Raw genomic sequence first — 15,654 nt, 5'->3', positions numbered from 1 at the left:
GCTGTCCACTGATCAGGAAAAAGGCTATAGCCTGAAGGACAGACTAGAGAGGGCAAGACCCAGGAGGTTTAGGGAATTGAGGCCTTAGGCTGCCCTATCCTTCCAAGAAAGCCTTTTCAGTTTCCAGCTTTTCCCTTGAGTACCGGCATCCTCCATGTCGACCCTTTACACTCTGGGTACATAGAAATTCACACTAAGCTCTCAGCTTGGTAGCTGGGCTGGTAGGCGTTAAGGCCCCATCTTGCTGGGACAGCAGAGGTCTCTGAGGTAGAGAATGTGCCCATGTGAGCTGACAGACTACACTTTACAAGGAAAGAAACGGGGTGCAACAGGAAGGCCTGGTAGGTCGCAGAACACCTTTAGGCACACTCATCCGGGAGTAACAGCTTTGAACTAGGTTAGAGAAGAGCGTGAGAGCAAGGGGGACCACTAGGAGACGCTGAGAGGCTTGAGAGTCCAGACCTTTTGTACCAACCGGTGCCCATTGCAGCACCGCCCTCTTCTCCTTTTAGTCACCGCCCTGCTAGAATCTCCGCCCTCGGCTCGGCGGCTCGGCGGTCGATTGTGTTACCTGCACTCTCCGCGCTCTTCCAGCGCTGTCTTTTTGTTTCCCACGTGGGCTCTTGGGTGATGGCGGCGCTGGTTGTGTCCGAGACTGCGGAGCCAGGAAGCCGAGTCGGCCCTGGCAGAGGTGGGTGCAGCAACGCTGTGACCTTCAGACCTCGCATCTCTGGTGGGACCCCCAGGTCAGGGACAGGGCGGGAGGTGACACCTTTCCCCTTGAGACCGGAGAGTGTCATGCTGTTAAAACTTCTGAGCTCTCATCACCAGACCCAGGGACCCTGGGACTGCCCCTCCTGGGAGTTTATTTTCCACAAGGCGAAACTACGCCCTATCCCAGCTAGCAGACAGACCCGGAAAAGTGAAGGTACAGGACAGATCCGACGGGAGGGAAGGGACCACGGTGCGCTTCCTTTTAAGGTGGACTCGGAGGATATACTTTTATTTATGCGAAGAGGAGTTTGGTGTCTTTACCAGGCATTAGCCGGCGCCCAGTAATTGCCAGCCTTGTGCTAGGTGTAGGGACTAGAGTATTACCCTGACCCTGATCTCTACTCAACTGGAGGGGCGGGGGAATACAAATTCAAACGTGACAACCTTGATAAAGGGGGAGGTGCCTACTGCTCTCCGTACTAGCACCTGCTGTGCCCAAAAGCCCATAAGAGATTGGACCTGGCCGAAGAGATTCTGTAGGGAAGCCAACGAGCCCAGGCTCATTGTCCAAGGCCATGAAACTGACCCAGCGCTCTAACAGTGGTAATATTCAAACGCGATGTCAGAGCCCCAGCCTTCCAGGCTATGGAGTTCAACACACTCTTCTACCACAGTAGAGAAAAGCACAGGTCTGGGAGGATCCCTCCCATTCATAGGGGCCCTAGCAAGTAGTTCTGGTACACAATACAGGTTCTGAGCTATGGGATGACTAAACTTGTCTTTTCCAAACGTTTTGGCTCCTAGAGTGGGAAGTTCAGGATAAGACCTTGCTGAACAGCCTCGGTTTTTGTTTTTCCGAGACAGGGTTTCTCTGGGTAGCTCTGGCTTTCCCGGAACTCACTCTGTAGACCAGGCTGGCCTCGAACGCAGAAATCCGCCTGCCTCTACTTCCCAAGTGCTGGGATTAAAGGTGTGGGCCACCACTGCCTGGCATGTTTTTGTTTTTTGAGACAGGGTTTTTCTTTGTAGTAGCCCGGCATGTTTTTGGTTTTTGAGACAGGGTTTTTCTAAGTAGTATGTAGTCTTGGAACTCACTCTGCCGATCAGGTCGGGCTCAAATTCGCAGAGAACCGCTTGCTTCTGCTTCCTGAGTCCTGGGATCAAAGGTGTATGCCACCACTGCCCGACTCCGTATTTTTTTTTTAAACCAAAAAAAAAAAAAAAAAAAAAAGAATTAGAAAAACATTAACATTCATTTATTTTACATTATGTGTCACAGTGCCTGTGGAAGTCATAGAGTAACTAGTGGAGGGAGTTTCTTCCATGTGGATGGATGCACAGGGTTGGAGCATAGGTCCTGAGGCCTGGCACCTTTACCCATTAAGCTGTCCCTCTGGTTTCAGTATTTTTTTCTGTTCAAGGGCTCATTTGTATATCTCTGCTCAGGCTAGAGTGTTAACTCCTAAGGTGTAAGCTGTTTGTCCACTGACACACTAAAGTGTGTTCTTTCTGGCCTTCCTAGGATGAACGTAAGAACTAAGGACCAGGGGACTTACTTGTTTGTTTTAGCATTTATGTGTGTGTGACACCTGTGTGTGTACTAGAAGCCGTTGGAAGAGTGTATCTGATCCCTCGGGAGCTGGAGTTACAGCTACCCAATGTGGGTGCTGGAAATCAAACTCTGGCTCTCTAGAAAAGGAGCAAGTTCTATAGGACTGAACTGCTCCACCACCAATTGTGGCTGTTTTGAGACAGGGTCTCAAACATGGTGGCCTAGACATCCACCATGACCACCACCAAAATTTCAAAATTACACACACACACATACATACACACACACACACACATGTACACACATGCATGCATGCACTCTCACTGACGTGGCGCACACACACACACACACACACACAGTGGGGATTGAACCCAGGGCCTTGTCCATGCTAAGCAAGTAGTGTGTGCTATATCTTTACTTTTCACTTTGATACAGTCTTATTGTATCATGCCCGACTAAATTGTGTGTATGTGTGTGACTCTGTGTGTCTGTGTGAGCATGTTTGTGTGTGTGTGTTTGTGTGTAGAAGCCAGAGGTCTATGTCAGGTATCTTCTCCACTTTTTTTTTTTTTAAGATTTATTTATTTATTATATGTAAGTACACTGTAGCTGTCTTCAGACACACCAAAAGAGGGCATCAGATCTTGTTACGGATGGTTGTGAGCCACCATGTGGTTGCTGGGACTTGAACACTGGACCTTTGGAAGAGCAGTCGGGTACTCTTACCCACTGAGCCATCTCACCAGCCCCTGTTCTCCACTTTTTTAAAAAAAAATTTTTTTAAAAAGATTTTGCGGGGCGGTGGTGGCGCACGCCTTTAATCCCAGCACTTGGGAGGCAGAGGCAGGCGGATTTCTGAGTTCGAGGGCAGCCTGGTCTACAGAGTGAGTTCTAGGATAGCCAGGGCTACACTGAGAAACCAAAAAAAAAAAAAAAAAAAGTTTTTAAGCCAGGCATGGTGGTATACCTTTAATTCCAGCACTCAGGAGGCAAAGGCCTGTCTGGTCTATATAGTGAGTTCCAGACCAACCAGAGCTACACAGAGAGAACTTGTCTTTAAGAAAAAAATAAACATTTGGTGGGGGGTGTCTGTGTCTGTAAGTCTGTGTGTGCGTGTGTGCACCCACTTGCATGTATATGTGTCCTCCTGTGTGCGTGCATGCCTGTGTGGTGACACGTGTGGAGACCATGAGTCCCTTTATCATATGGATTCAGGGGATTGAGCTCAGGTCCTCAGGCTCCAAGGCAGGCACCTGTACCCCTAGTCCTCTTTCCAGTCCTCCATTTTCTTTTTAAGACTTACTTTTTTTTTTTTTTTTTTTTTTTTTTTTTTAGGTTTTTCGAGACAGGGTTTCTCTGTGTAGCCCTGGCTGTCCTGGAACTCACTCTGTAGACCAGGCTGGCCTCGAACTCAGAAATCCGCCTGCCTCTGCCTCCCAAGTGCTGGGATTAAAGGCGTGTGCTAGCACGCCCGGCTAAAACTTACTTTTTATTTGTGTGTTTCCATGCATGCACACGTGTGTGTGCAAGTACCTGGTATTCGATCCCCTGGAGCTGGAGTTGCAGGTTGCTGTCAGTGACAAGTGCTTGTAACGCTGAGCCATCTCTCCAGTCTGTCACTGAAACTGGAGCTCATTGCATGGGTGCTGGAGATCTGAACTTAGGTCCTCATGCTTGTGTGACAAGCACTTTTACCTTTTCTTTCTTCACCTCCGATTTTTGTGGGGAATTTTTTTTCTTTTTTCTTTTTCTTTTTTTTTTTTTTTTTTTTGATAGCATCTCATTATGTAACTCTGAGTGGCCTGGAAATCACTATGTAGACCTGGTTAGCCTCAAACTCAGAATTTTTTTTTGTTTTAAAGCTTTAAGCTGGGTGGTGGTGTGGTGGCGCACACCTTTAATCCCAGCACTTGGGAGGCAGAGGCAGGCAGATTTCTGAGTTCGAGGCCAGCCTGTTCTACAGAGTGAGTTCCAGGACAGCCAGGGCTACACAGAGAAACCCTGTCTCAAAAAACCAAACCCCCCCCCCCCCAAAAAAAGCTTTATGTTTACCAGTGTACTGTTTGCGTGTATGCCTGTGGACAGAAGAGGGTATCAGATCCCACTATAGATGGTTGTCAGCCACTATGTAGGTTTTGCAAATTGAATTCAGCATCTGGAAGAGCAGCCAGTGAGTGCTCTTAACTGCTGAGCCATCTCCCCAGCCCAGATTTTTGGGGGGTGGGGTGGGGGAGGAGGGGAGAATAAGGTCTTGTTGACTTTACTGGTCTTGACATCTTGATCCTTCTGCCTCAGCTTCTTGAATGCTGGGATCATAGATGTACATACCATGCCTGGCTTTATTATTCTTTTAAATGAGGAGAGGGACAAAAGTATGGATTAAGCAACTTGGGCCAAATCAGTGGGACTTGAGTTGTGTGACTCCTTTGCTTTTTAGTCTTTTTTGTGTCATCTCTAGTCCTGAGGGGTGAGTCATACCCCCATTTATGACTGCTAGTAACCTCACAGCATAGAAATTAATCATGCAGATTTCCCCCCTGGTTTATGGGCTGTCTCTATCTGTAGGATGAATTCAGTTAGGGCAAAAGCTGGGTGGATATCCTTTGTGTGTGGAATCTGGGCCTTCAATTTAGAGTTAACAGATTAAGAGGCTCTGGCTGCCTGTGGTCTAGGGCAGATGCAGACTCAGGCTTTAATGTTTTTTCTAGGTCGCATCTCTCGGGGGCGACTGGCCAATCAGATCCCCCCTGAGGTCCTGAACAACCCCCAGTTACAGGCTGCTGTCCAAGTTCTGCCTTCTAACTACAACTTTGAGATCCCCAAAACCATCTGGAGAATCCAGCAGGCCCAGGCCAAGAAGGGTGAGCCCTCAAGGGTGGAGCTGTGACAAGGTTGGAAAGGTTGCCTGCCCAGAAGTGGGGCTAGTCCTGTCCCAGCTCCTTTAGCTCTCTGCCTTTCATCTGTTTGTCTTGCAGTGGCCTTACAAATGCCAGAAGGCCTCCTCCTCTTTGCCTGCACTATTGTGGATATCTTGGAAAGGTGAGGCTTGGTCACTGGAGAGCAATGTCTGTTGGCATAATTTTTCTCTCCTGGACCACTGGCTAAACCCTAACCCTACAAGCATGTTATATACACACAAAAGGGAAAAACTCAAAACAAAATTCCCAGGTTGCTGAGAACTTGGCTTGTCCATTTCCCTTCCCTTATATAGTCTGAGCAAGGGCAAAGAAGTTAATTTCTGTTTCTAGGCCAGAGCAGATGGTAGCATCTGGGAGGAACCTAAAAAAGCTAACCCTAAATGGGTGAGGGTCTGGCTGTCAAGGGTTGGGGCAGAGTGGAGGGATGAGAGGCTGGGGAGTTGAAGAGGGTGGGAGCAGGTGGGTGGCAGAGGTGAGAGATGCCTAGGGAAAGATACTCAGTTCCTCTGCCCCCTCCTTCTAAGTTTCTTCCTGACAATGAACCATTGCTGGGGGGTGGGGGGAGCAGTGCTCAGCCATCTGGAGCCAGCATGAGCGCAGGGAGGGGGAATGCAGAAAGGGGAGGTCATCTCATGCTGGGAACCTCCTACTTCCCTGCTGCTGCCCTCACCCTTCTCCCTCCCCACCACCATAGACCCACTTCCCTGCTCCCACCCTCTTGCCCCTTGGGGATGCTCTCTGGGGCTCAGGCCAATTTGCATACATTTTAATCTATAAAAAATTAAGTGCTCTGGCTGACTCAGAGCCTGGGCTGCATTCTAAGGAGCTGAATAATCTGCTTCTGTGCACAGCCTGATTTGGGGAAGGGGGTGGAGGAGGGGGCAGACTGGCAGCGGTTCAGCTTCCCCCTCCACTGCACCCCAGAGCAAGAATGGGGGATCCAGCCACAGAGCCAACATCTATGCCCAGGTACAGTGTCTTCCAAGTAGAGCTAAGCCTCCTTCCTGCTCTGTCCCAGCGGTGATTTTGGGGGTGCAGGGTCTTTTCTACCACCCTGTCCCCCAGTGATTCAGTCCTGGCAGCAGATCTCAAAACAATGTGCTGTCCAGAGCCCACTCTTCCTGATTGCATGAGGAGTGTGGGCAGCACCATGTGCTGTGGGGAAGCTGCGCATGGGTCCTCCCAATCCTGGGCACCCATGGCCTTACCTCTGGGTGGGGAGCTGGTGAGGTCTGGGCAAGGGGAGACCACGCCTCCACACACATCCACAGCTCCACATACAATAATGCCAGAGTTTGTCAGGGGGAATCTTTACGTGCCCTGGGTACGCTAAGTCACAGTCTCAGGGGTCTGTCTGGACTATTCACATGTACTTCTGAGGGCTAGGGGGTCTTGCAGTCTAAGGCTGGACAGGGTGCTGCCGACATATCCTCACATAGCAACTGTTCCAGGAGCTGCTGCCAGGGCTGAGGGAGGTGGCAGATGTACCCCTCCTACTCTTGGTTGGCAGCTGCCAAGTCAAGGAGATCTGGGTCCTGAAACACCTCCAGAGTGAGGACTGTCTCCCATCTCACACTGTGTCTCTGTTCCACTGTTCCCCAACCCCACCCCTACAGGTTCACAGAGGCTGAGGTGATGGTGATGGGTGATGTCACCTATGGGGCTTGCTGTGTGGATGACTTCACTGCAAGGGCCTTGGGAGTTGACTTCCTGGTGCACTATGGTCACAGCTGTCTAGGTATGGTGGGCTGGGACACCAGAATACTGGCAGGGAGGCAGGCTGCAGGCTGGTCTTCTCTACCGTGTGTTTCTCTTGTTGTACTTGCAAGCACACAGTCCCTCCTGGTTCCCAGGGTGGCCTTGGTCTTTCTGCTTTGCAGTTTGCCCTTTCCTTTGGATTTGGCTGCCTTGGGAATCCTGCTACTGTCTCAGATGTGCATGTTTGATGTTTTTGTTTGTTTGGGTTGGGCTGGATTTTGAGACAGTCTAACTCTCTAGCCCAGGGAGGCCTGGAACCTAACAGCTGCGCTCCTGTTTCAGCCTCCCAGCTGCTGGCTTATAGGTGTGGGTAAGCACACCCGGCAGATACAGGTGTGTGAAAGGCTGTTACTGGGAGAACAGGCTGGGTACCCAGCTAGGATGAGAATGGAGATCCTCCCCTCTCCCGTAATCCCTCGCAAGCTGAAGCTAATGCCCTGGCTGCTTTTAAGAGTGGGCCTGGGCCAGGATCCTCGCTCCTCCTGCCTTTCAGAACACTTGTTTTGAACTCTTCTCTGTAGTCCCCATGGACACCTCCGTTCAAGACTTCCGAGTCTTGTATGTCTTCGTGGATATCCGGATAGACACTGCCCACCTTCTGGACTCGGTCCGCCTCACCTTTACCCCAGGCAGCTCACTCGCTCTGGTCAGCACCATTCAGTTTGTGTCAACCTTACAGGTAAGTAGATCAGCTAGCATTGTGTGGGCTGGAGCGGCTACTCCAGGGTAGTAGAGGGCTGCTCCTGGCTCCCGTGCCTGGTGCTCTGGGCTGTTCCTCTGGCCCTGACTTTCTCCCAGCTCCCTTTCCTTCATTATCAATACAGGCAGCTGCACAGGAGCTGAAAGCTGATTATCACATCAGTGTCCCACAGTGCAAGCCCCTGTCCCCTGGGGAGATCCTAGGCTGCACATCCCCTCGGCTATCCAAGGAAGTGGAAGCTGTTGTGTAAGTGAAACATGGGGGCCAGTTTGTAGACACATTCAAAAGATGTATCCTCAGGGAAAGAGGCTAGTCTAAAGTTCCAAACCTGTGTGCTCAAGGTCACCTTGGAAGATGGGCCGTATATGGGGACCACACTTCAAGTTTACTTGCACTCTCCAGCTGTCCATCCTTCATCTAGAAAGCCGTGCTGAGGGTGGAGACAGAACTCAGAGGGCCTGATGGGGGGATCAGGGTGGGTAGAAATGGAGAGAATGTAATTGGAGAAGATGGATGGGCACGCCCAGGCTGCAGCCCCATTAATTTAGCATCCGGACAGCTAACAAGCAGGAGCAGCGTGTCTCCTGCCGCCTAATTATTTTAGGTAATGGAAATGCTTAATGTTGTGTGAATGCAGCCAGCCTCACAGCCGACAGCTTCTTCGACAGCTTCTTCGGCTGGGACCGGGGATGGGAGTCCTTTCCTAGCTAGTGGCAAGAAGGGAAGGAGGGGCGCTGTGATTCAGCCCCACCACTGGCAGCTTTGGGGACTGGTCCCACAGGTTTGGCTACACCCACATAGGATACTCCTGCCCTTAGGCCCACACATAGGACTTCCACAGCCCAGGCCTGGCAGCCCTGCTCCCTGAGGGCCATGCCCCATGTACTTGTGCCAGCATAATGGATACCCATCCTCTGAGGCCTCAAGGTGCGTGTTGAGGGAGGTTGAGTGTTGGCCTCCATTATGCTCTCCAAGAGAGAAAGAAGCAGATGCTATGGATGTCTTATCTTATAGGCCCCGGACTCTGCAGGTCCTATGACAGTACTGTGAGTGAGGGTATCTCTGAGGGTATGTTCTATGTGGCCTGGTGGTAAAACCTGGTACCCAATCTCAAATACATGGCTTGATAGCTTTTGAGCTTTGAGCAAGTGGGTTTTCTTTTGTCTTACTTTGTAGCCTTTGCTGTTCTGGAACTCACTGTATAGCCCAGGCTGGCCTCAACTTCATAGAGATTCCCTTGCCTCTGCCCCTCAACTGCTGGGATTAAAGACATAAGCCAATATGTCTAGCTTGAGCAATGTATTAAAGTCTTTGAAGCTTGGGTTTACCTCCTGTACGATGGCAATAGCATAGGTGTTTTAGGGACTTTGAAAGTATAACTTTGTACTGTATCAGTGCTGGGTGTGGTCCAAGAACAGCCAGTGTGTACCCTGGAACCTCTTCTACAGCCTATATAGCCCATTTTGGATTTCCTAGACAGGGCTTCCCTGTGTAGCCCTGGCCATCCTAGAGTTCATCTGTAGACCAGGCTGGCCTCAGATTCAGAGACCCACCACTCTTTATTGCATGAATGTTTTGCCTTCATGTATGTCTGCCACATGTGTGCCTGGTCCATTTTGGAGGTCAGAAAAGTGCATCATATTCTCTAGGAGTTACCAGTGGCTGTGAGCCACTGTGTAGGTGCTGGGAATTAAACCCAGGTCCTCTGAAAGAGCAACCAGTGCTCTTAACCACTGAGCCGTCTGTCTCTCCAGCCCTGAGCAGACATCTTAAACACAACCTCTATGTCTATGTTGAGCTGAATAAAAGAGAAACTCTCCCTCAGCTTTCGAATAGTGCTCTTGGGCCCAGGTGGCCTTTCTTTGGCCTTGGCACTTGCCATGGAAGCTGCTGCATCACACAGCTGTCTCTTAGATGTCTCTGTCCGGTCCTTGCTGGACATACAAGAGGCCTGAAGAGATGAACTGACATCAGTCTCCCTGACTCAGCAGCATGGGTGGCTGAGAACTCAGTCTCCGGACCTGTAAGCCAGGGCACCCCCTTTGCTATTCCATTACTGCACTTACACACTCTTCCCACCCTGCAGGTATCTTGGAGATGGCCGCTTTCATCTGGAGTCTGTCATGATTGCCAACCCTAATATACCTGCTTACCGGTATGGGCTGGGGAGGGCTGACCATGTATGGCAGGATGAGAGCCTCTGCCCTGGAGGCCCTCATTAGGCTGAACTACCCCTTCATTCCCTGGTCACTAAATGACTGGGGCACATCTGGAATTTAGACCCAGGAATGCTGTTGCCTACCCGGGAGTCACCCCCAAGCTCTTAAAACACTCCCTTGCTCTTGCCTGCCCTAGCTGGAGGGCTGATCTCTATGGTTACTGATCTCAGTAATAATCCTTGTTTCCAACTAGGGCCAGATTTCCTAAATCCCTCTTTAGATCTTGTGTCAGGGACCACTTAGCTGACTCTGGGCTGTCACCGTGATCCTGACAACTTTTCCAGGTATGACCCATATGGCAAAGTCCTATCCAGAGAATACTATGACCATCAGCGCATGCAGGCCACTCGCCAGGAAGCCATTGCTGCTGCACGCTCAGCCAAATCCTGGGGCCTTATTCTGGGAACCTTGGGCCGCCAGGGCAGTCCCAAGATCCTGGAGGTGAGAGGCCTGGGCATCAAGAGGAGGGGGCTGACAGGAAAGTAGCTGGAGAAACCAGTAGGCTGAGGTGTCTAGCTTTGGCCACTTCATCTCAGAAGCTCCTGCCTGGCCTCCCTCTCTCGGCAGCACTTGGAATCTCAGCTCAGAAACTTGGGACTTCCTTTCGTGAGGCTGTTGCTCTCTGAGATCTTCCCCAGCAAGCTCAGTCTACTTCCTGAGGTGGATGTGTGAGTTTCCCCACCTTACCCATGTATGGTGACCAGCTAACGGGAGCTTAGAAAACAGGTTCTGGCCAGCACAGATCAAGAACTTATCTAGCAGGGGCCACCCTTGACCATGGGCCGCCTGCATTGTCTAGCCATCATAGTCTGGTGGGAATGAGTGTAAGAGCACTGTGTACAAACCTTGGTTCTAGATGGGTAGTTACAACTGAACTGTCCCCAGAAGTTGGCTTATGGAGTGAAGGGCTGATGACATGCCCCTTGCTGTGTTTGATTCCATTAAGGTGGATTTTTTTTTCTTTTGCATGTGTGTTAGTTTGTGTGAAGCTTTGGTGTCCACCCCCCCCCCCTTCTCTTTTCCCCTGAAGCAATCCACCTGTCTGGATCTCGTCAGTGCTGGAGTACAAGTGTATATCATATACCACACACACAAATTTTGCCTCTTACTTTAGAAGGTTGTGAGCTACTATGTGGGTGTTGGGAATTGAACTTGAATCCTCTGCAAGAGTAGCCAGCTCCCTCAACCACTAAGCTGTGTGTCCAGCTCCACTTTTGCTTTTAATGCAATGGTTTTGGGAGTTAAGGTCAAGTCCTAGGCTTACAGGGCAATCAGAGTTACCTTCCCAACAGTATATAGTTGGATCAGTGCAATCTGTTGACAAGTGGACATACTGAGATACTGAGACACCGTTATGTTCTTCAGTGTGGTACCCCAGAGAGAGGTGACCTTCATGTCACATCTTAACTGACTTATCTCCCTAGGTGGGTGCAGGTGGCATGTCCACGCCTCTCCATTGACTGGGGTTCAGCCTTTCCCAAGCCACTGCTGACACCGTACGAGGTAACAGCCACATTTTGAAAATCTTTGTATTTCCTGTTGAGGGAGGGTTGTGAGATGGCTGGCATGGGTAAGCAGCACGTAGGGTTGCAGGTTCTGAGATCGAGCCACCATCTTGCTGTGTAGTTTTTGTTTATATTTAAGAGTTGCTGGGAGATGTGAGCCAACACACCTGACTCGCTGTGTAGCTGCGACTCTCTTCACTTCACTCTTCCTTTCTGAAGGATGATAATACACTCCCTTCATAGACCCTGGTCAAATTTGCTAATGCAGGGACAAAAAAAGAAAGAAAGAGAGAGAGAGAGAGAGAGAGAGAGAGAGAGAGAGAGAGAGAGAGAGAGAGAGAGAGAGAGGAAGGAAGGAAGGGAGAAAGAAGAAAGAGAGAGAAAGAATATCATTGTCTTTTCTCCCCTAGGCAGCTGTGGCCCTGAAGGACATTTCTTGGCAGCAACCCTACCCCATGGACTTCTACTCTGGCAGCTCCTTAGGGCCATGGACAGTGAACTACGGTCGGGACCGAGCACCTCGGGGTCTCTGCCAGCCTGCATCTGACAAGGTAGCCCACTTTAAGCAGGGCTGAGAGGCAGCCTACAGGCGTGACGTGGTCCACCGCCGCCGCCCTGAGGACAGCGGGGGAAATGCAAGGGAGCCGGGTGGAGGTTGCAGTAGAGAGACTTGAATCTATCTGCTACCTCAGGTGCAGCAAGGGTCCAGAGGCGGCTCTCCAGCCCCAGCCTGTGAGAGTTGCAACTGCGCAGACCAGAAGGCTACTTCGCCGGCTCCCTGAGAGGGCCAGAGCAGCAGGTATTTGCAGCCACGCCCCACCTTTTTGTTTTAGGAGAGCCCCGCCTTAGGGGTGTTCCCCGCACGGGCCCTGCCCCCTTGCCGGTTCTACTTCCGCCTGGGAAGGCCTGCTTCCGGTCGGTCTGCAGTATGGCGGCACGGCAGACCCTGCGAGTGCTGTGTCTAGCCGGCTTCCGGCAGAGCGAGCGGGGCTTCCGTGAGAAGACCGGAGCGCTGAGGAAGACGCTGCGGGGTCGGGCAGAGCTTGTGTGCCTCAGCGGACCTCACCCGGTCCCCGAGGCAGCGGCTCCCGAGGGTTCGTGTCCAGACTCGGGTGAGACTTGCTGGACCCCTTCGCACACCTGGACCTCAGTTCTCACCTAGCGCCTTTAACTCCGGCTCTAGTCTGAGCTCCCAGGTTTCCTCCTTTATCTGTGTCCAGGCCATTCCAGGTCCCTCCCGCCCCCCAAGTCCCCTGGCTGCACTTTCCCAAGCTCTGCCTTTTTCTTCTCACCATCTCTAACCCTGGGCCTGTGCTCTTCTCCCATCTGCTTCTAGGGCCCTGTTCTCCGGAGGAGCAGCCTCGAGGCTGGTGGTTTTCTGAGGAGGAAGCCGATGTTTTCTCTGCTCTGGAAGAGTCCACAGTGTGCAGGGGTCTGCAGGAGGCCCTGGAAACGGTGGCACGGGCCCTTGACACGCTGGGGCCGTTTGATGGACTTCTTGGCTTCAGCCAGGGGGCTGCACTAGCAGCTTATGTGTGTGCCCTGGGCCAGGCAGGCGATCCTCGCTTCCCCTTGCCAAGATTTATTATACTTGTGTCGGGGTTCTGTCCCCGAGGCCTTAAGGAACCTATCTTGCAGAGCCCCATGTCACTGCCTTCACTTCATGTTTTTGGGGATACTGATCGAGTCATCCCTTCTCAGGAGAGTATGCAATTGGCTAGCCGATTCCTTGGAGCCGTCACCCTCACCCACTCCGGTGGTCACTTCATTCCAGCAGCTGCATCTCAGCGTCAGGCCTACCTTAAGTTCTTGGACCAGTTTGCAGAATGAAGGATGGACAAATGTCTCCGCACTGCTCCCACTTTGTCCAGCAGCTCTCCCCTGTCTCCTCACCATGGCTAGTTAAGACAACTGTCAGTTCTCAGGACACACATAAGCCCAGAGAGCCTGTGAGAAGACAGGGGTGGGCAGGCAGGGGCTGGCACCCCTGTGACTGACAGACAATAAAGCGATGCTTTAGATGTTGAATGCCTTTCTCCTGCTGCCCCGATCCTGGGGCAGCACCAAACCAAACCCAAGGACACATTTTTGGTGGAAGTCATTTATTGTTTTGTATCTTTAAATTCGGCTTATTGTGTGTATGGGTGCAGACTTGTGGAGATCAGAGGATAAGTGCGGGGAGTTGATTCAACCATGTGGGTTCTTTCTGAGCTCTGATCATTTGACTTGGCAAGTCATGCCTCTACCTGCTGAGCCATGTCACCATCCTTTTGTGGAAGTTTAAGTCCCAGACTGAAGAAGCTAGATATCTTGGTCACTTAGAATCAGAAAGTTTTACGTTTGAGGAGTTTGGGGAAAGAAAACACTTGGCAAGGCTCTGCTTGGCTCCATCTGCTTTTAGGTTTCCTACATCCTGGTCCCTGGCTTGGCCATTGCTTTCTCTTCCATAACTGTTCCATCCCCCTCTGAACTCTGAGCTTGAAGACTTGGGTAGTACCATATGTTGGGTAGAGGCCAAAGACAGCACAGAGTAACCTGCCTTTTCCTAATGAAGCCATCTTCAGGGTTTCTGAGATTACTGCTATTCATAATTGATGATGCTAATTATTGATATGTTGAGAAAGCCAAAGCTTAAGTAGCCTGCTCAGCTTAACTTCTTGCCATTTTTCTTCTCACTTCCAGTGCCCAATCTTGCCACACACATAGGCACGCTGCTTTCTGACTTCTGCCTCTGAAAGACAGTTTTTCCAAGATATCACAAGGTACTTACCTAGTCCCACACCACAATATCTTCTAGGGAGCTTAGTCACTGAGCAGGAGTTGGAGTTGGCCAGTTACTCCCAAGTCATTCTTATACCCAGAGTTATATGTTCTTGACACACAAGTGTTTCAAGGTATACATCAGAGAAATGGTTCTGTGGTTAAGGACATGGGCTGCTTTTTCAAAGGACCCAGGTTCGGGCTCCAGCATCCACAATGTAGCTCACAAACATCTATAGCTCTTAGTTCCAGAGGCTCTAGTCCCAGGTCCCAGGGTTGTACATGATATGTGTTTAAAAAGTCAATGACCCAATGGCCATGGTGGTACATGCAGGCAGAGGTAGAGGACAGTCTAGTCTAAAAACAACCAGTTAGTGGTGGCACGTGCCTTTCATCCCAGCACTGGCAGAGACAGGCAGATCTGAGACTGAGCTTATCCTAGTCTACAGATGGAGTTCCAGGACAGAGAGGGCTACACAGGAACGCTCTCTGTAACCTCTGTTAGATGACCAAGGCAGAGCCTTGCCATGTATTCTCTTGCCCCGAACTCCACTTACATAGAAGTCTGACTCAGTTACAAAGGCCTCTGGCTTCTTTAGGGCTCAAGATTTCCACCAAAAGACAGTGAGATGGCTCAGCAGGTTAAAGGCACTGACTGCTAGCTAACACATGCCATCTCATACACACTAAACATTTTAAAATTTCACGAAAGGATAGACTGGAATTATACCCCAAAGTCCCATGTACTGATTTGAGATCCCTTTTTAACAGCTTGGGTGGGGGATTGGTCTCTGTGCCTTGTTCTTGCCTTACAGTGATTGCTTCCTTGACAAAAGGAGATTGAACACGTGGAATTTTATAAACCCTTTGGTCTATTTGCTTTTCTGTAACTAATTGGTGGGTTTGCAAGTTAGTACTCAGACCACTGGCAGTCATAGGCAGCCCCCTGTGTCAGCTCCAAGCTGGGGGACAGGATGACCTGTACTTGGTAGCCCTATAAATAAAGGCAAAGGTTCATGTGAGTGGTCTGTAGGCCCTGGCTCTACCAGGAAAAAGGGAGGAGAGGGTTCAAGCAGAGCTCTATTAGGTGGAACACACAGAAGGGCCCATGTCTGAAGTGAAGAGCCCTCCCAAGAATCAGAACAGTTCCGAGTCCCAACAAGTGGAGAGTTACTTCCCACCATGCGGAATGAACTACCACATGCACATCCCTGGGGGCCACCTACACAAGGAACACTTGTTAAACCTGGAGTTCCTAGAGAAAACTATAGACCTATTTGTCTGCCCCTGGTCATTCCTGATGTAGCTATTTGCAAACTACAGTCTTGGGTAGAATTTTAAGTCTCTGGTAAATATGTGGTATTAGGAAAGAGCCTCTAGTGGGACTCAAAACCCTCTGGGGAGAAAAAGAAGCCCCCTCCCCCCGAGGAATCAATGCTCTAACATTTATGTACAGCCCAGGCGGATAAGGTCCAGAGGTAGAAATAACATTTATTGAGAATTAACTATACCAGACAATGAGACAAAT

The 15,654-nt window shown here is 50.5% G+C and overlaps 2 protein-coding genes across 2 annotated transcripts; both read left to right on the top strand.

Moving 5' to 3' along the window:
- The first annotated feature begins 606 nt into the window (after positions 1-606).
- On the top strand, positions 607-13,447 carry Dph1 (diphthamide biosynthesis 1). Its single transcript, NM_144491.2, has 13 exons — positions 607-691; positions 4,975-5,127; positions 5,242-5,305; positions 6,801-6,922; positions 7,464-7,621; positions 7,767-7,888; positions 9,729-9,797; positions 10,146-10,302; positions 10,429-10,529; positions 11,286-11,364; positions 11,777-11,917; positions 12,059-12,165; positions 12,703-13,447. The coding sequence occupies exons 1-12, from the start codon at positions 631-633 to the stop codon at positions 12,146-12,148; spliced, it is 1,317 nt and encodes a 438-aa protein (NP_652762.2). The 5' UTR covers positions 607-630; the 3' UTR covers positions 12,149-12,165; positions 12,703-13,447.
- On the top strand, positions 12,282-15,147 carry Ovca2 (candidate tumor suppressor in ovarian cancer 2). The gene is made up of 2 exons (NM_027136.3): positions 12,282-12,478; positions 12,703-15,147. Exons 1-2 carry the CDS (start codon positions 12,295-12,297, stop codon positions 13,194-13,196), a joined length of 678 nt encoding a protein of 225 aa, NP_081412.1. The 5' UTR covers positions 12,282-12,294; the 3' UTR covers positions 13,197-15,147.
- Positions 15,148-15,654: the final 507 nt, after the last annotated feature.

The sequence above is a fragment of the Mus musculus genome, chromosome 11 (genome assembly GCF_000001635.26).
Source record: "Mus musculus strain C57BL/6J chromosome 11, GRCm38.p6 C57BL/6J".
NCBI lineage: Eukaryota > Metazoa > Chordata > Mammalia > Rodentia > Muridae > Mus > Mus musculus.
This window is presented reverse-complemented; position numbering and strand designations above follow the sequence as displayed.